Source organism: Lissotriton vulgaris, chromosome 6 (assembly GCF_964263255.1).
Source record: "Lissotriton vulgaris chromosome 6, aLisVul1.2, whole genome shotgun sequence".
In the NCBI taxonomy this organism is placed as follows: domain Eukaryota; kingdom Metazoa; phylum Chordata; class Amphibia; order Caudata; family Salamandridae; genus Lissotriton; species Lissotriton vulgaris.
Window position 1 is genome coordinate 1,163,543,868 of NC_141694.1, and position 19,591 is coordinate 1,163,563,458.

Here is a 19,591-nt window from a genome sequence, read left to right on the forward strand (position 1 = left end):
ATGATCTCAAACGTATGAAAATGCAATGGGAACAGTCTCTTCTCAGTGAGGCACAATTGGTATGTCAAGCCTCACAAAGGTGATAACATGGCAATAAAACCAAAAAGATGATGTAATAAAATTGAGGTAAAAGTTATTGACAAATTGGGGGAATCAAAAATGAGAGAAGCATGCTAATCAACACCCACATGACACTGCACAAAGCTTCCCCAGTTTAATCAAAAGCTTCACAGCCAAAACAACCCACTTTATACTGGGGCGCTCGAACGGTTCATAGCTGCCCTTTCAAAAGAATGTCTAAGCAGCAAAGATCATGCAGCTTGAGATGAGGGCATCACCATCTCCCAGAGGCTTTGGAAACCTCCGGCACTGTGCCTGGCAGATTACCAATTACTGCCAGTTTCAGGTTCTGCATTCAAGCTAACACCAATTCTCAATTTTTTATCCTAGTGATCACTGTACTGCTGGGTATTCTGCATTCGAAGGGAATCCTTCTCCCTCTCCATTTGGATGATTGGGTGGTCAATGTGGCATAGCATGTTCAAGCAGTGAGGGTCACCCCATCAGTTTATACCTCCCAACATATGGTACTCTTTAAGGGATACAGAATGCAGATGAATTCATCTCATTCGAAAAACCTTCTTACTGGCATTTCCCAAATCTATATTTGTATTGTTTTTTAATTCCAAATTTCAAACGAAAAAATAATACTATATATTCAATCCTGGTCTTTCCCTATTCAGCATATTTTCTAATTTGCTTTTAATCTGTGCTTTACACTGCTTTCACCAGGCAGTGTAAACTTATTATGCCCTCTCAATGAATGTTACGGCCATTACAGATACTGCACCAGAGGAATTACCTCACTTCTAATAAGATATTATAAATCAATAATAGTATGAAAGTGAAAAAGCAGCGAGTCCCTGGTTACTACAGTACCTGGATCCAAGGGCGATCTTCAGTTCTGTCAAGGCATTCAGTCTCATCAAAGTCTTGATCGACTCAGACAATCTTGTGGCCAAGTCGCATGCCAACACTGAGGGAGGGGCACTTGTGTTAGATTCTGAATTTCAGATGAAAAGCAGAATAAAGGGACGACTTAGATGACTGGGATTGTCCCTTTTTGAAAAAAATACCATCGTTTCCTGTGCTGCTCTATATGGAAGTTCCCCAAGCTTGGATTCTCATCCTTTGCTCCATCAATCGGGATGCATCCTTCTCTGCTCTAGCAAACTATTGTTGTATATTTGCTACTAGCTAGCTTTGTGATCACATCAACATCAAATAATCTGCACTGATGCGAGCCTCCGATGTTAGACAGTGAGGATGACTCGGAGTAAAGATGCAACGGGTGGGGGGACCTAATGTGTTGTACCGGATAACCTTCCTCGTAACACTTCTGCATATTCATGTTTTGTGTATTCCAAATGGAATGATCCGCTTACCATTCTCCTTGTATGCATCAAATGACTGTTGTATGCCCTACGTTTGCTCAATAAAATAATAAAAATTGTTTAAAAAATATATATATATATATAAATAATCTGCACTGTTTATCCCATGATCCCACTCAAACTCCTTGATTTTTGCAACAGAATGTTCTGCTGCATTCGGACGTCTACGCCTTGAGGAAAGAGCTCCTGGCATTGAGGTATCAAAACATTACATTTTCAGCCCTTTGAGAAGTTCTCAATTACATCATTCTTTAGTTAGGTGTCCCTGGCCTAGTTGTGCAGAGGGTTCTACATTTGTACTCTTTTGGGTATCTGGGGCGGGGTGTCAGAAGAATCTCTTTGTTTTTGTGTTGAAATTTTTTATTAAGAACATTTTAGATAAAGCACAAATGCAGATACATATGCAGAGGATAAAGTGAAACATAGCATAAATGAGGAAATGAGTCATAAAATATAACAACAGAGGCATAAAACAACAAATCCTCTAGAATTCATAGGGCAAAAATAGGAATAAAAAGAAAAGAGAGACAAGAAAAAGAAACTTAAGAAAAAGAAAAGGAACCCCCAGAGTAACAAAAACTAATTGTGAAGTGAGATGGAAGTAAGAAAAATGAGAATAAAGGAGAGAGGAATAAAAGAGAGTGAGCATGGTGCGAGGAAGGTGGAATTAAGAAGGAAGAGCAGCCGTAGAAGAAGAAGGAATAGAGACAGAGTCATTATCCACTGTGGTTTCTAGGAATGGGAAACAAACTTGGAGTAAAATGGAAGCTTGATTCTGCAAATTATAAATTATACGTTCGTAAGAAGTTGTTTGTACCATTGCCACCAACCACTCCTCCTGAGAAGGAGATAATGAAGACTTCCAATGACGCAATATACAAATTTTTGCCGTGGCTAGAGCAGTATGGAGGAGACGAGTCTGTGGTTTAGTAAACTTTGGAAGGCCACGAAAGTCATGTAAGATTATATTTGCCGAGGTAAAGGGCAAAGGCAATGACATAGAATGAGCCAAAGTCTTTCGTACAAAAAGCCAAAATGATCTAGTACGCGGGCACTCACAGATAATGTGCGTTATATCACAACCGGAAGCAGAACATCTCCAGCAGAAAGAATACGAAAGTAACTTAGCATGATGTAATTTGACCGGGGACCAGTGCCATTCATGGAGAATTTTAAAAATACAGAATTTAAGGCGAGCTTCTCGAACACCGGTATGTAATCCTTCCAAAATGAGATCCCACTGAGTATCTGTGCATATCACAGATAGGCGTGATTGCCATTTCAATTGAAGAGCTTTTGAAAGGGGTTGCGAAAATAGAGGATGTAAGAAAGTCTTATAAAGACCGGAAGTGACACCCTTAACAGTTCCCCATAAATTCAGATAGGATAAAATAGGAGAAGCGAACAACAGCTCAGGTGGGGAACATAGATGTTTTGTGATAGCTTGTTGAAGATGGGAATATTTACAGGATTGTGTGGGTGGTAGATGGAATTCCTCACTGAATTGGGGAAAGGATTTAAAATTGTCACCATGGAACAGTTGTTCCATGGAATGAATACCAGCTTCCTACCACAGAGGCCAGGACACAGTGCGACCTCGAACCCGAATAGCCGAGTTAGACCATATAGGAGCATCAAAATGAAGCCGCGAGTTAGATTTAAGGATACGATGACTTCTTTGCCAAGACTTATACATAGCAGATAATATAGGATTTTTGGGGTCAAGAGAACTGGAACCCTTGCCATAAAGAAGGGACAAACCAGGGCCAGAAGCCAATAAGTGGCGTTCAAGTGGAACCCATTGAGGGATGTCTTTAGACTTAGGTAAAAAGAAAGAAAGATGGGAAAGATGAAGGGAAAGGGAATAGTGCTCGATAGAGGGAAGACTCAAACCTCCCTGCAATTGGTGGGATTTTAATTTGGCTAAGGTGAGACACGGTTTAGCTGTATCCCATATAAAAAAATTAATTTTTGAATCAATGGACCGAAGAGTAGTCAAAGGAATAGTCAAAGGGAGCATACCCAGAACATAAAGAAAACGTGGTAGGGTGGCCATCTTAATCGCCTGAACCCGTCCCCAAAGGGATAAACCCAGGGCCTTCCATTTATTGAAATCTCTTTGCATTTGCGCAATTAAAGGAGTTATATTGTCCGTGACAAAGTTATCCAATCCCCTATTGAGGAGTATCCCTAAGTATTTAAGCCGAGAAGGTTGCCAATGACATGGAAAACCAGAGATTGCATCCTTTGTAGTACCAATGGACATAGGTAAGGCTTCGCTCTTATCCCAGTTTATCTTATAGCCAGAGAAAGAAGAAAATGACACGGAGGAGAGCAGGGAGAGAGCGGGGAAGATCAGTAATTGTGAGAAGAATATCATCCGCATATAAATACATTTTTGAATGACCAATTGGAAGAGGAACGCCCACCACAGCAACCAATTGACGAATTGCAGCAGCCAGAGGTTCCACAGCCAAAAGGAAAAGAAGAGGGGAGAGTGGACAACCTTGACGGGTACCCCTCCGGATAGGAAATGGGGTAGAAAGAAAACCACCACAGTTAACTTGAGCAGATGGGCTATCATAAAGTAGTCGCACTTTAGCTATGAACTGATCTCCTAATCCAAATCTTTGCATTATGGTAAAAAGGTATTCCCATTCGATGCGTTCAAATGCTTTTTCAGCATCCAAAGAAAGAAGTAGGGCATCATCGGCAAGATGCTTAGCTGACCATAGGGCATGGGAGAGAGTACGTAAGTGGTTTCGAGAGGAACGACCGGGAACAAAACCTACTTGGGAGTTATGGATTAAAGAAGGTAAAACCTTGCGGATTGGTGATGCGAGAATGCTAAAAAGAATCTTAACATCAGAATTTAAAAGAGATATAGGACGATAACTACCACACAATAGAGGATGCTTGCCAGGTTTTGGCAAGACCGCTGTGATGGCTTTGTTAGAGATAGAACCAAGAGAAGACTCCTCCTCGGCTTCCCCAGAGGCAGCATGGAGAGTAGCAGTCATACTCTGACCAGTCTATTTAAAAAACTCAGGAGGAAAACCATCATCTCCCGGAGCTTTATGATACGGTAAGGCAGATATAGCTGAGGAAATTTCCTCCTTCGTAATAGTTCCCTCAAGTAGAGCCCTACCCTCATCGGAGAGTCGCGGAAGATGTACTTCATCTAGAAATTTAGACATCGCTAGCGTGTCTACCTGAGTGTTTGGGGAGTAGAGAGATCTATAAAATGAGGCAAATTCCTCAACTATCTCTTGTGGTCGAGTAAGGATATCACCACCACTTGATTTGATGGCTGGAATCGCCATAGCGGCCTCTCTTTGACGCAGCTGCGCAGCCAATAACCGACCAGCTTTCTCCCCTTGTTCATAGTGACGACCTTTCATCTTTTGTAAGGCATATTCCGCCTTAGAAGTAAAAAGAGTATTGAGGGACATGCGCGCCTGTTCCAATAACTTTCGGTTTTGGAGAGTTGGTTTTGAAATATATAATTGAGAGAGTCGGCGTATATCCTTTTCCAGATCAATTTGTTGGGCAGCGTTCTTTTTATTATAAAGAGCAGCGTCCCGCATAAGTTGACCTCTGATGGTTGCCTTAGCAGCTGCCCAGACGATTCTTTTAGAGGAAACCGAATCTTCATTATTGAGAAGATAATCACGTAAGTGGGACTGCAAAAGAAGTTTACCCGCTGGCGTTTTATATTTGTTGATATTCAAACGCCACGATTTGCGCCCCGGACTCATAAGACCCAAATCTAGAGACAGAAGAAGAACTGCGTTACTTACCTGTAACAGCAGTTATCCAGTATTGGTGTCTTTCATAGATTCACATGCCTGAATCATTCCCCGTCGTCGAGACGGGAGCCTCCGGTACATAAAAAAGTAATGTCCTATAGACATACATAGAGAAAATAGGCCTAAGGGCCTCCCCTTAGTCGCCTATCCTTGTCCTTATGTAAAAAGGACCAAACTCTCACAGTCAGCCAATCAGCTCCGACCTCCCTCTAGAACCTTCCTGGGAGGAGCCTCAGTCCCTCAGATTTTCGTACGCACCCAGCTAGGTTGGCGTAATATTGTCAGAGAGGGATGTGAGTCCTTCCAGGGGAGGCGGGAGGGTTGCATGTGAATCTATGAAAGACACCAATACTGGATAACTGCTGTTACAGGTAAGTAACGCAGTTCTTATCCAGTATTTGGGGTGTCTTTCATAGATTCACATGCCTGAATCAGAGTAGCTAGCAATCAGATATGCACATGCGTGATGTAAAATCGCTCTGTAACATGTTAGACAATGCATATATTATCATATAACATGGGGACGGCATAGCTAGAACATCACAAGAGCAAAGAATGTGCATACCTGGATGGCGGGATGTAGGAAGGCTCACCTCACTGAAAGAGATGGCGAAGCACCGCCTGGCCCACTGGCGCATCCTTCTGAAGTTCGATATCCAGGCAGTAGTGTCTGGAGAACGTGTGCGGTGACTTCCAGGTCGCCGCTCTGCATATGTCCAAGATTGGCACTCCAGCGAACAGCGCTGCTGACGTGGACATCGCCCTGGTGGAATGAGCAGTAACATGATCAGTCAAAGGCCGTCCAGCCTTGTCGTGGCAGAATGCAATCGCCGATGAGATCCATCTTGAGATGCTTTGCTTCGTAAGAGGCAGGCCCATTCTTGGACTGCTGTATGCCACGAACAGTTGTGAAGACTTTCGGAGAGCCTTAGTTTTATCCAGATAGAACTTTAGGCATCTCTTGAGATCCAAAGAATGTAGCGCCCTTTCTGCTGTCGTGGAAGGGTTCGCAAAGAAGGACCGAAGGACAATCGGTTCATTGAGATGAAAGTCCGAAGGCACTTTTGGTATGAATTTAGGGTTCGGTCTCAGCACCACCCTGTCCTGTCTGAACTGCAGATATGGTTCCTGAATGGACAAAGCCTGTAGCTCGCTCACCCTCCTGGCTGATGTTAAAGCGAGCAAGAGTGCCGTTTTCCAGGAGATGTATTTGATAGATGCTCGATGAATGGGTTCAAACGGATGTCTCGTGAGTTGATTGAGCACCAGATTCAGTTGCCATGTCGGAGGGACTTTCCGAGGCCTCGGAAAGGATCTGTAGAGCCCCTTCAGGAATTGCTTGACTAGTCTACTTGACCACAGAGAAGGCCCTGTGAAAGTTCTGGTGAACCTAGAGATAGCTGCCAGGTGAACCTTAATGGATGCATGTGCCAGTCCTGACTGTGCCAAATGTAGGAGGTATGGTAATATCTGTTCAGGGGTGACAGCGAGCGGTCGTAGGCCCTGGCCTGAACACCAAATGCAGAACCTTTTCCACTTGAGAGAGTAGGTTTTGTTTGTACTGTCCGCTCTCGCTTTTGCTAGGACATCTCTGCAGTCCTGTGGGATGTTTAGGTTACAGAACTCTCTGTGCTCAGGAGCCAGGCTGATAACTTCAGCGAGAGGAGGTTCGGGTGCTGCACCTGCCCGTTGGACATCGTTATGAGGTTCGGGTGGTGCCTCAGACAAATCGGTGACCTGATGGAAAGTCGAAGCAGATCCGAAAACCAGTGCTGCCTCGGCCAGAACGGGGCAATCAGGATCAGGGTACAGGGCTCCGCCTTCATCTTCCTGAGGAGCCTCGGGATCATCGGAAACGGAGGAAAAGCGTACGCAAACACGCTGAACCAACCGATGGAAAAAGCATTTCCCAGTGACCCTTGTTGGGGACGCCAGCTTGCGTAGTTTGGGCATTTGGCGTTCTCCTTGGTGGCAAAGAGGTCGATCTTTGGGACTCCCCATTGAGAGAAGATGTGAGCCAGAGCGTTGTCGCTCAGTTCCCACTCGTGGGAGAGGGATCTTTGTCTGCTCAGGGCGTCCGCGATGGTATTCTCTTTTCCGGGTACATAGTCTGCTTTGAGCTGGATACCGTGTATCACTAGCCAGTTCCAGATTTTCTGCGATTCGCGTGATAGAGAGAGCGCACGCGTTCCCCCCTGTTTGTTTAGATAGAGCATCGTTGTGGTGTTGTCTGTTTTGACGAGCACTGGGGAGTTCTGGATGCGTGGTAGGAAGGCCTGGAGAGCAAGATAGACAGCCCTTAGGTCTAAGAGGTTTATATGGAGCAGCTTTTCCTGTGCGTCCCACTTGCCGCTGATCCGAAGGTCCTGGAGAACAGCGCCCCATCCTTCCAGGGAGGCGTCCGTGGTGATCACCAGAGGCGTCGCCGGAAGGAGAAATGGTAATCCTATGGTTAGATTTTTTCGACGCCTCCACCATTCCAGACTTCTGGTCATTTTTGGTGTGATCCTTACAATGTCCTCGAAAGAGCCAGTACTTTGAGTCCATTGGCTCGTGAGAGCTTCCTGCAACGGGCGCATCCTGAGTCTGCAGTGAGGGATGAGAAGTATACAGGAAGACATCATTCCCAGGAGGGATGTGTAAGTCCGGACTTTGAGGTGTGTCTTTGTTGCCACAGCCGTGGCTAGGGACAATATCTTGTCCGTCCTTTCCTTAGAGGGGAAGGCTCTTGTGCACTCCGTGTCCAAGGTAGCCCCGAGGAAGGTAATTTTTGTCGTAGGGATAATGCAGGACTTTTTGAGGTTAAGGGTTAATCCCAGCTTCTGAAAAAGATTGGTGCAGGCGCTGGAGGATTCGGCCGCGCCTTCTGGTGAGGGTGCTTTCACCAGCCAGTCGACTAGGTAGGGGAAGACTTGGTGACCCAGCTGACGCAGAAAGGATGCCACCGGTGCAAGGCACTTTGTGAAAATCCGCGGCGCGGATTTGAGGCCAAACGGCAGGACTTTGAACTGATAGTGTCGGCCTGCAACTTCGAACCTCAGGAATTTTCTGTGGCGTTTGAGGATGGGGAAGTGGTAGTAGGCATCCTGGAGATCTAAGGATGTCATGAAATCTCCCTTTTCCAGAGTGCCCAGGATTTCTTGGATCGTCACCATCCTGAACGATTGGCTCGGCAGGAAAGCGTTGAGCGCCCTGAGGTCTAGAATGGGCCTCCACTTGTTCTCCTTCTGTCGTACAAGAAAGAAGTGGGAATAAAACCCCTTTCCTTATAAAGATGCAGGAACCCGTTCGATGGCTCCTTTCTGTAGCATGACAGAAAGTTCCTGGAGAAGCAGGCGTAGGTGTTTGTGCGCCCGCCTTTGGGGAGGTGTATTGGGGGGGATGGTGGTGAATTCGAGAGAATGGCCGAATCGTATCATTTGGAGAACCCACCGGTCCGTGGTGATGTGTTGCCAATTGGTGAGGAAATGGGTCAACTTTCCTCCAATTTGAAAGGATGGAGAGGGTGGTAGGACTGGCTGGAGTAATCGGTCACTGGCGGCCGCCAGTGCCCCTCTTGGTATTCTTGCCTCTGAAGTTAGATCTTCTGTATGAAGATTGATGACCTTGTTGTTGTTGCTTATGTTGGTATTGGTTCTTGTTGTTGTATGAATACGAGGACCTGCTCTGATAGGAACCTCGATAAGAGGACTGACCTCTGGATCGGTTGCCTCGAAAGGACTGGTTTCGCGACTGCAAAGTGCCCAGTGCCCTGGCAGTATCGGTGTCCTTCTTTATGGTCTGCAGTGCCTCGTCGATCTTGTCCCCAAAAAGATGCTGGCCATCGAAGGGCATGTCCAGCACCTTCGCTTGTACCTCCTGGCGGAACGACGTTGCTTTCAGCCATCCTTGACGGCGCAGAACAGCAGCTCCGGCAAGCTGACGGAAGCCAGTCATGGCTGCGTCAATAGCACAGTCAATTATTTCCGCAGCCGAAGTTTGACCTTCTACAAGGAGAGCCTTGACTTCACCCTGGACTGCGTCAGGCAGTTCCTTTACGTAAGGGGCTATGTCCTCCCAAAGTTGGCGATTGTAACGTCCCAATAAGGCGATGGAGTTGGCCACCTTGATGGTCATGGCCGATGTTGTCGTGAATCTCTTCCCAATCGTGTCAAGCTTCCTGCCTTCTTTGTCAGGAGGGGCGGACAGCGGGGAGGAAGGGTTGCGGGAGTTCTTCTGGGCCGCCTGCGTAACCACTGAATCAGCTTTGGGGTGTCCGTTGAGGCAAGCCGCCGCAGTAAGTGGGGCTTTGTATTTCTTGTCCAGGCGTGGAACAACCGCGGGCACAGAGGCGGGTGTTAGCATCAATTTTTTGCCTTGCTCCCATAAGAACTCTATAATTGGAATAGATTTAGTCGACTTTTGCGGCTGCTCTTTAAAGTCGTGCAAGAAGCATTCCGTTTCCGTTGATTCCACGACCATATGGAATCTCTTCGTCGCCCGTTCCACAAGTTTGTGGAAGCCGCCAATGTCCACAGGCGGTGAGTCCGCTTGGCGTGGTTGCGGTGAAGCAGGGGATGACGCCACATATTCATCCTCCTCGTCGTGGTCTGAGTGGACCTCCTGGACCTCTCCTTCCTCCAACTCCTCCTCCTCTTCATCTGAGGAGTCCACCACCTGAGGTTGGACCTTGTCCCGGTGGGTTTGAGGGAGAGGTTGAGACTGTTTTGGGGCGGACGCAGGTGTAGGTACCATAGGCGTCTGATTCCCACTGTCTGCATCCGGGAAGCGTTGCTTGTAATCTTGTACAAGGTACCGGAAGGTCATTGACGAGAGCCGCCGGTAGGCATATCATGGGGGTGACCTCCGTGCGGACATTAGTTTGGACGGAGTGTTCCTGATAAGTGAACTCCTCCTGTTCCTCATCAGTGCTTTGGCATTTGACGTTAAGGTCCGAGATAGAGGTAGCGGGACCCATGTGGTCATCCTCTTCAGACTCCTCACTTTGGAAGATTTCTTGAGGTGGCTGCGTTTCCACTTTGCTCGGAGACGTTGTTTCCGGGGTGATTTGCGGCTTTGTAGTCTTGCCAGACGTAGCATTTGATCCTGTCGTCGTCGAGGGTGTCGTCGACGGCGGTAGCGCGAGGGCCGACACCTCCACAAGTTTGGATTTTCTCCATGGCTCAGACAGTGCCATCTTCGACGACGAGTCTTCCGTCGACGGTGCCTTCGTCGACGACGAGTCCTTCGTCGACGGTGTCCTCGTCGACGAGTCCTTCGTCGACGGTGTCCTCGTCGACGAGTCCTTCGTCGACGGTGTCCTCGTCGACGGTGGGGTGGTCGACGGTACCTTGGTCGTCGACGACGACTTCGACGTCGATGTTGTCGTCGGTGCACTCGTCGACGACGAGCCCGTCGTCGACGGTGTCTTCGTCGTCGACTCCCTCGTCGACGTCTTCATCGTCGACGGTGGGTTCTTAAGTAACGTCTTCGACCATGATGGGCTCGTCGACGACGACGTCGCCGTTGTAGTCCTCGTCGACGACAGGGTCTTCGTCGTCGACGACGATGTCAGTAAAATAATAGAGGAGACAGGTCTACCTGATGACGAGGATGTAGTTGTCGTCGTCGACGCTGAAGGCGACGACGCTGACGTCGTCGACACCGTGGTAGTGACTGAGGTAGTCCTCTGGGCATGTCTGGTAGATGACGGAGCAGGCTTTTTGAAGGTTTCATCTTCCTGAACAGACACTGAAGATGTTGTGGATCTTGCCTCTGAAGACTTCTTGTGTGCCTTCTTAGGAGGAGTGTCTGAGGGGCCAGGGGAAGTTACCCTAGGCCTCTTTTTAGAGACTTCTGAAGACTTGGAAACACTGCCTTCAGATGATTCCAGAGTGTCTCTGTCCTTAAGCCTGTCGAGCCAGATGAGAAGTCGACCTTCTCTGTCCCTCACAGTCTTTTTAGGGAAGGCTCTACATACTCTGCATTTGTCCGAGACATGGTCCGGGTAAAGGCAATATAAGCACAGATCATGCTTATCATCCACATGGATCCTTTTCTTCCCACATGAAGAGCAGGCCCTGAACAGGGCTTTCTTCTGTGATTCAGACATGGAAGAAAGTAGTGGAAAGAAAACACTTACTGCAGAACAGTGTAGTGAAGTAATCCATGAAGAGTTGAGATTGAAGAATCACTTTCATAAGAAAGTTAGATGATTTTAAGGAATCCTGAGGAGAGCTCAGGCTGGAGACTCCCTAGCACAACGTGCGGTAGAAAATCTGAGGGACTGAGGCTCCTCCCAGGAAGGTTCTAGAGGGAGGTCGGAGCTGATTGGCTGACTGTGAGAGTTTGGTCCTTTTTTACATAAGGACAAGGATAGGCGACTAAGGGGAGGCCCTTAGGCCTATTTTCTCTATGTATGTCTATAGGACATTACTTTTTTATGTACCGGAGGCTCCCGTCTCGACGACGGGGAATGATTCAAGCATGTGAATCTATGAAAGACACCCCAAATACTGGATAACAGGGGAGTGATCAGATATCGCTGCTTCTAAAATCTTGGAATCAGTAACCAATCGGACTGAATGTTGCGAAAGAAGAAAGTAGTCAAGGCGCGAAAACGTACCGTGAGTAGAAGAAAAAAACGTGTATTCTTTATCCTGCGGGTGACTTAGTGTCCAGTGGTCAACAAGACCAGTGTCAGCAAGAATGTCACAGAAGATGGCTCTGTCCGAAGCGTTGATAGTGTCAATGCAACCTGTTCTGTCAAGAGCAGGATCCGGTGCCAAATTCCAATCACCACCAATGAGAAATTGAGAAGCATTTATTTCCATAAGAAGATGATTAAGACGAAGGAAGAATTATTTTTTGGGACCCAGTGGAGCGTAAGCAGAACCAAGACAAATAAAAGAGTTCCCAATTTTCAATTTGACAAATACATATCGACCATCTGGATCAGTCCATGTCTTGATAATTGTAAACGGAAGAGATTACCGAAAAAGGATGGCCACCCCATACTTACGAACAGGGTTAGGATTGGTGGGATCAGGCTTGGAAACACTGCTATAAATGACTTTACCAACCCCAATCCCTGCTAAGCTTACTAGATTCAACATCGTCCAAATGAGTTTCCTGTAGTAAGGCAATATCTACATGTTTAGAATGCAAGTAAGAAAGAACTTTCTCGCGCTTGATATAGTGGGTGAGTCCATGAACATTCCAGGAAATCACCAACAGTGGATGAATAGAAGACATGACAATAGGATTGAACAAGAACATAATAAGGAAAAGAAGAAAAGAAAAGAAAGAAAGAAAAGAAGTAGAAGAAAGTTGTTACTCTGGATGAGAGGGGAAAAGAGAAGAGAAAAAGAAAAGGAAAGGAAAGGAAAAAATAATTAAAAAGGCAGAGTGAAAACTGGAACAAACAAAGCAAATAGAAATAGAAAGAAAAAGTATTAAAGCTAGAGAGGAGAGAAAAAGAGAAAGAAAGAAAAAGAAACCTAAACTATTAACTACGGGTCTAGGTGCACCTACAGCAACCCCAAGGGAGATCAGACCCCCTTCAAGCAAATAAGAAAAGGGGTCTGGGGGAGTAACTTTTAATTCGAAATATTATGAAATGCATTTAGAACATATTTGCAACAACAAAATTTGGAAAACATACAATACTTTCATGGAACATAGTCAATATTGTATAAAATTATTAGAACATGCTAAGAGAATCATATAATAAGAGAAGAATATGAGGAGAAAGAAATTAAGACAAGGAAAGTGAAATAAGAAATATAAGAAGTGTGAGAAGTGAAGTAAAAGAAATATGAAAGTTAAATGAGATGAAGAAAGAGGTCCGGTACCATGATAAGGAGGGGTGAGAATGCATATGAATAGAAGCATAAAGAACAGCAGAACTTATTAGAAAAAATATATATGAAACCGTTCAAAGCGGGATGAAGGAAATAAATAATGTCATATTTAACAACAAGCATAGCGTCATAGGGAAAGGAATGCATCGGAAAAGGATTGCCATGTATAAGATAACAGCTGTGAAGGAAACCTGCGATCAGGTAAAGACTCTAAGGAGGCCAAATGGCTAATGCAAAAACATAAAAGAGCAAGAAGGTATAAGCCACAATACGAAAACAGTGAACGAAAGTGATCATACTACAAAAAAGAACAGTATAAAACTTGGGCGAGAATAATAGGATGAGAAGAAGAGAAGACATAGTTAATGAAAGGAACAAAACACGGAACGGGAACAGACCAACAATGTCATAGAAAAGGAGGGAAAGAGATAAAAGGTAGAAGAAAAGGAGGGAAAACCACAAAGTCATACAACAGAAAAGAAACAAAAGAAAATGATCAAAGACAATTTAAACATAGAGAGCAATGAAACAAAGTGACATCATATAAAACCGGAGTAAGTAAAAAATGAAACATTTAGCAATAAGCGCAATAACAATAACAACACCATAGCTAGGGGAATGAACATGGGAAAATAAAGGTCTCCTGTGAAATGGATAATGGCCTTATAACATATAATAAGCAAAGTCTGAAAATGATTAAATAAACACAAAACTGAAAATCACATAGTAGCAGTAAATATATAGAAGAGTAGCAGGGCATAGAACACTATAGAGAGCATTAATGAAAAATAAACCTTATTATACCATGCAATAAAATCTCAATGTATTAAGCGAGCAACAAAAGCATTGTGGACAGTAAACTCTGCTATAAGCTTATATAAGGAGAAAAGTAATAAAGCATTAAAAGAATTCAGTCAGCATCAGATGGCGTCTTAAGAGGCGATCTAGACTTGTCTCTTTGCTGCGTGTTAGTGTGAGAAGAGACAGAGCGTAGAGCCGAATCCTTGTCATCCTGAGAGCGAGGCAGGCGAGTAAGATCTCTGCCACATTGTCTAGAGTGAGGAGAAGTATATAAATGGGTTGATGGATTCGTAGATGAAGGCTTGGATTGAGAAGATTGGGCATTGGAAGGGGACTGAGTTTCCATATCATCGGACCTGATACTATCCAGAAACTGCTGTAGAAGTACAGGGTCGTAAAAGTATTTGGACTCTCCATTCCTAGTAATACGAAAACGTGCAGGTTCAAATAATCCATATTTGATGTCCATTTGACGTAACTGGGGTCGCATGGAAAGAAACGCCTTCCTCCGGTCATTCGTTTCTTTAGAGAAGTCTGCAGCCATGTGAATGGTATGACCCTGAAACAGAAAGGAGTCACGTGTACTAGCCATTGATAGAATCTGTCTAGTTTGCTCATGCCGAAGGAAACAGGCAATGATTGGTCTAGGTCTTGCAGAAGATCCAGGACGTGGTGGGCCCAGTCTATGAGAGCTTTGGAGCTCAAAAGGAGGAGTGAAAGAAACTCCAGTCAGAGTGGGAAGGGCATCACAAAGAAAGGACTTCATGCCTTGCTTTTCAATATTTTATGGAAAAGCAAAAAAAACGGATATTGTCTCTGACTGCGATCTTCCAAATCGATGATCTTACTGTGGAGGAAGAGTAGGTCTTGATCTGAACCCTGAACAGAATCCAGTCGACCCTCTATGTCCATTATTTTAGAGTCAATTACGTCAATCCTGGTGGAAAAAGTAGTAAGTTCTGCCCTAATAGACTTAGTTTCTGCAGTTAATGAAGTCATAGCAATATCCAGGCCCTCTAACCGTCGATTGACCCCAGAAAGTTCTTGTAAAATGCGTTGCATCGTATCAGATAGGGACTTATCACTCTGAGGTAATGCAGCTTGCGACGAAGGAGGTGACGTAGAACCATTACCTTTAACTGTCAAGGAAGAGGATTGTTTTACCACTTCATTGAAAAGTGGTTGTTTAGGCCCATGGCTACCATTCCTATTCTTAGACATGTCTCTTGTAGCGGTGGTCTGCAATAGCGAATGGAGGAAAAATTGGAATATTTGGAATATGAAGCAATGATGAGGCCAGAGGTGCATCAAATAACAGGGAGGTAAGAAGTTGTATGCGTACGATCAGCATACAGCAAATGCCTGCTTCCTCCTTTATAAGCGGAACTGGCAAAGTGTCACAGTAGGAAAACAAGAGGACACATTAAGGAATAGTGATAAAGCTGGTAGAGTCAAGTTATTCTGACCCAAATAACATATATGTCCCTTAATACAACTGAAGAAAAACGCCAAAGCCAAGTGGTAACAGTCAAGAAAGAAGATGGAACGGTACTGCTGCAAGTAATTCTGCCCGTACCGGCAACGTTGGCTGTTTAAGGGACATTCATAGCCTGATTCTGCAGGTGATAGCAATTATTATGAAATAAAAAGTCATGTTATTAAAGACCTGCAGGCATTGCTATTGCACCTGGACATTAAAACACATGTAACTATGAGAAAGCGCACATCATTATAATGACGAATGTGCCAGCCCTATAGACGTCCATTCCTTTCCCTGTTTATGGTGCCTTTTTCATTATAAATCGCTGGTAACTTCAAGAAAACCATTATAACAAAATCCTGAGGAGGGCGCTGTGTACTTAAAAAGAGAGGCAGGAGCATTAAGGGAAGCAGTCTGCGGTGAAGCGTGCCCTCATCGTCTGAGGGGGGCGCGACCTACAATCCGAGGAGGCGCGGCCCTGTAGTAATGAGGACGCCGCCCTCGCTGAGGAGAAGCGCGGCGTCAGAAGCCCGCGAACACCGCAGCGCGCGTCCCAGTGACCAGCCTCCTCACCGTCTCTCCACCATCTCGGGAACGGAAGCCGTCAGCTGAAAAAGAAAACCACCGCAGCAATCCTCATGCCATGCCGAGTGCTGCAGTCGTTCTAGAAATGACCCACACGAGCAGGTAAGTGAAGAAAGCTCGTCAGGGGTCTATCCCTCGGCGGAGCTCTCTTAGCAGGCGGACATCTTCCTGCGTGGCCAGACCACGCCCCCAAGAATCTCTTTGTAATATCATTTTTGGTGACTGTACATACTGGCTTGATGCCTACGAGTCGAATGCTGCTATATGATGTTAACCTTTCTTGAGGTGCCTTCCCGATTGCCGGTGTTACATCTTTATCTCTTGTTTCTATTTATTTTAGGATAATGTATTTCTTATTTTATTGCTCATGTAATATGGTCTGGGCTACAAAGAGAGGAAACTTTAGGTGGCTCTCTGAGTAGAGTGGTTGGCATCCTAGCAGGAATGTAAGGATGGCCCCATTTCTGAAATTTGAGGAGCGCTATATATTATTCCAATACTACCTTTATTTCACATTACAGACTCCACCTCGAAAGTCTCACAATGCATCATTTGGCACTGACGTTCACACCTCTGCTTCTGTGTGAAATATTTTAAGTTATCCCTATCTGTATAGGATCAGGCTATCTGGTGAATTTACCATTGAAGATTAGAATCTGATTCAGCTAGATGACTGGCTGAGCACTCTTTCTTGCCTGAATTGTTTCCTTGGTAAAATGGGCTCAGGGTCACTGAGTTGCATTTTCCACATCGCCGATGCCTTTTGTATCCCATTTCTGTGATACTGCCTCGTCCCAAACTATTTGTTATCACCATCTGCCAAGTTTGAATATCATTTTTTTTGCATGAATTCACAAATTACGGATGACTTTTCCTATGCCACCTCCACTGGTGATGGGTGAGAGTTTATAACTAGACATGAGTTAGCAAGTACCTGGGAGGGATTAGTCCTCAAACTGCAAGGTTTGTGGAGAGGAAGAGAAAGGCTTATGATCATGAAGATTACTGGCAAACAATCAGGACATTTACTGTCAGAATAAATGCATATGTAAAGAAACATTTCTCCCAGTAGTAGTACTGCAGTTTATTACAGGGTTTATATGCTAACAATGGATGATATGAAGAACATGTTCTGTACGACTAGTCATGTTAGGAGAATCTTTCAATAAACCGAAGTAGTAACTGTACTTACCTCCAGCTGCTCACATACACCTATGGACCTCAAACAAACCATATTTGACCTTGAAGACAACACTTACCAACAATGATGAGAGATGCGAAGATGGCCAAGGTGAGGTATGATCCGCTGATGAACATGTTAACGAGAAGATTGACTAAAGGATACATCAGTAGCAGTGCCCAAAAAAGCCAATTTAGCAGAGTGCACCAGCTTCGAGGACGCACGATGGGGATGCCTGAAAAAGATCCTGTCTTGTAGTACTGTTCTTGGAAGGCATCCTGTTACGAACACAAAGTAAACAGTGAGTGCTACAATTGTCATTTGATAGTTCTCCCATCGCATGTACCCTCTTTCTTTCATTCCACCCTTCCTTAACCCCGATCCCACTCACTTCCAAAAATGTAGATTGACATCAAAATATTCAAAGACCTTGGAAGCAAGGATTTAGTACAAAGGAAAAAGCAAATCATATTATTTATGTGCATGTTACGCCTTCTAAATCTGAAAAATGTGTACTGTAATTCTAATATCAAAAATTATGTTATAATTTGAATATAAGAAATTCTTGGAAAACATTTCACTGTAACCCCTGAATAACTTCTAGTGGCTAATTTCAAAAGCCATTTTCTCGTCCTTTTACTACTCAATCTAGCACCTTTAAAAAAATTACATTACCTCCACATTTATTTAAACTGGTATAATTTTGAGAATCAAAAATCTTTCTACAAGCTTCATTTGAAAAGGCCACAGGCGCTCCAATTTCTGGTCAATATTTTTCTCTCTGATACTCAGATTTAAGAAATGTTCCGTGCAAATAAATCAAATTTTTAATATTTTAATGCTTGAACATTTCTGTAGTTTGGCCTATGATTTACATACTCATCTCGAAGAAACTAACACGCATATATTGTATTAATTTTTTTAAATAAATACAACTAACAGCAAAACACAATACAAAAGATGAACCATAAAATTCGGAGCAGAGAGCGCTGACCTTCAAAAAAGAACATTTCTATTTATGTTTTTTTATAACAAAATTGTATTTGGTTTGAAACTACCAATAAAGCACAAATATAGTCGCATTACACCTACACAATGTAATTAGCCATAAACCAATTATATCCCCAAATCCACAATATGCCCCCAACCTTCCCCATTTCTTGTCATGCTTCCGTGGAAGTCTATGGCAAGGTAGATAGATTTTTCAAGTTGAGCACATCAGTCCACTCCCACCCTCCGCTGTGACAGCTGGGCGTCACAGCGGATAAGCCGCGTCAGAGGCTATATTGGGAAGGCGAACAGTAATGGGGACAGGGGATAACCATGGCGCGTACTTAGCCTAATAGGGAGACGATCTGCCCGGACCTGAGGCTGATGATATGTGGGACCAATAAGGTGCCTAAAGTATTGTTCCAGGCCAACGCGTTGGAAGACAGCATCAAGAAAGGACCAATCCACAGTGTTGAAAGCCTTCCCAAAATCTAAAAGAAGCAGCCACAACAGGAAATGGGAGGCACTCAACCTGGAGAGTGCCACCTGAACCCTTTGGATGCAGTGTCTCGTACTGTACCTGGCATAAAGCTGCGCTGGTTGCGATAGATCAAGAATGGCAAAGCAGGTTGTAGTCCGTTAGCCAGAATATTAACATTGAGCTTAATTTGGGTATTAATCAAAGAGATGGGCCTGTATACGGGGCATTTATTTCTTGGGGGCGAGTGTTGTAAATTTGGCAGCGATTGGGTTAGCATTAGCAGAAGCCATCCCATATTTAGAGGTTATCTTATCCGTTTTGTGGAATCCATTTTGTATTTCTGGCAGCCATCTTGTTTGCCATGTGCTACCACGTGCGTGCCATGTGCTCTGTCCTACCTTGCTGTTGCCTGCTCTTGGAATCTGCTTAGAGACAGGTTATATTTCGTTTCTTCTTCTTCGCACATGCTCAGTTGAGCTTGCAGCTGTCCATGTAGCTGCTGTTAGTCTGTAACTGTCAGGATGTGTTCACCAGAATTAGCAACTGTTAGCTCCTCCCACTTGTTGACTGTGCATTTTCTGTATGACCTTATATGTACCTAAAACCTTCTTCTTGTACTTGTACCGCCTTCTTTTGAGCCCCTGTGTGGGTATAAAAGGACCAAGCTCCTTCCATTCAGTGTGCTACTTCATACATTGCCGAAGGGTGTTGTGTGAATGTAGTTCCACCTCATCAGGTTTAATAAACTTTGTATTTTCTATTCCAGTTTCTGTGCCAACTTCTATCCTATTGGTCTGAGGAATTGTGCAGAGAAGGGCGAACCCCTAGCACTGGTAGGCCTTGCTGATGCCCACCACTACACGGGGAGGTGGATGTAGTGGGGTGTCCCTCAAGGGGCGGGGGATGAACCCTGCTTGACCACTTCCACATAAGAGTTTAAACAGGAAAGGGGGATCAACTCAGCAAAGAA

At 44.7% G+C, this 19,591-nt stretch overlaps 1 protein-coding gene across 1 annotated transcript in view; it reads right to left on the minus strand.

The window, feature by feature from the left end:
• AGPAT4 (1-acylglycerol-3-phosphate O-acyltransferase 4) overlaps positions 1-19,591 on the minus strand; it is a 371,388-nt gene that overhangs the window by 21,090 nt on the left and 330,707 nt on the right. The window contains exon 8 of the mRNA XM_086927247.1: positions 17,230-17,428. Within this exon, the coding sequence (XP_086783373.1) occupies positions 17,230-17,428 (199 nt within the window). The remainder of the gene's footprint in view (positions 1-17,229; positions 17,429-19,591) is intronic.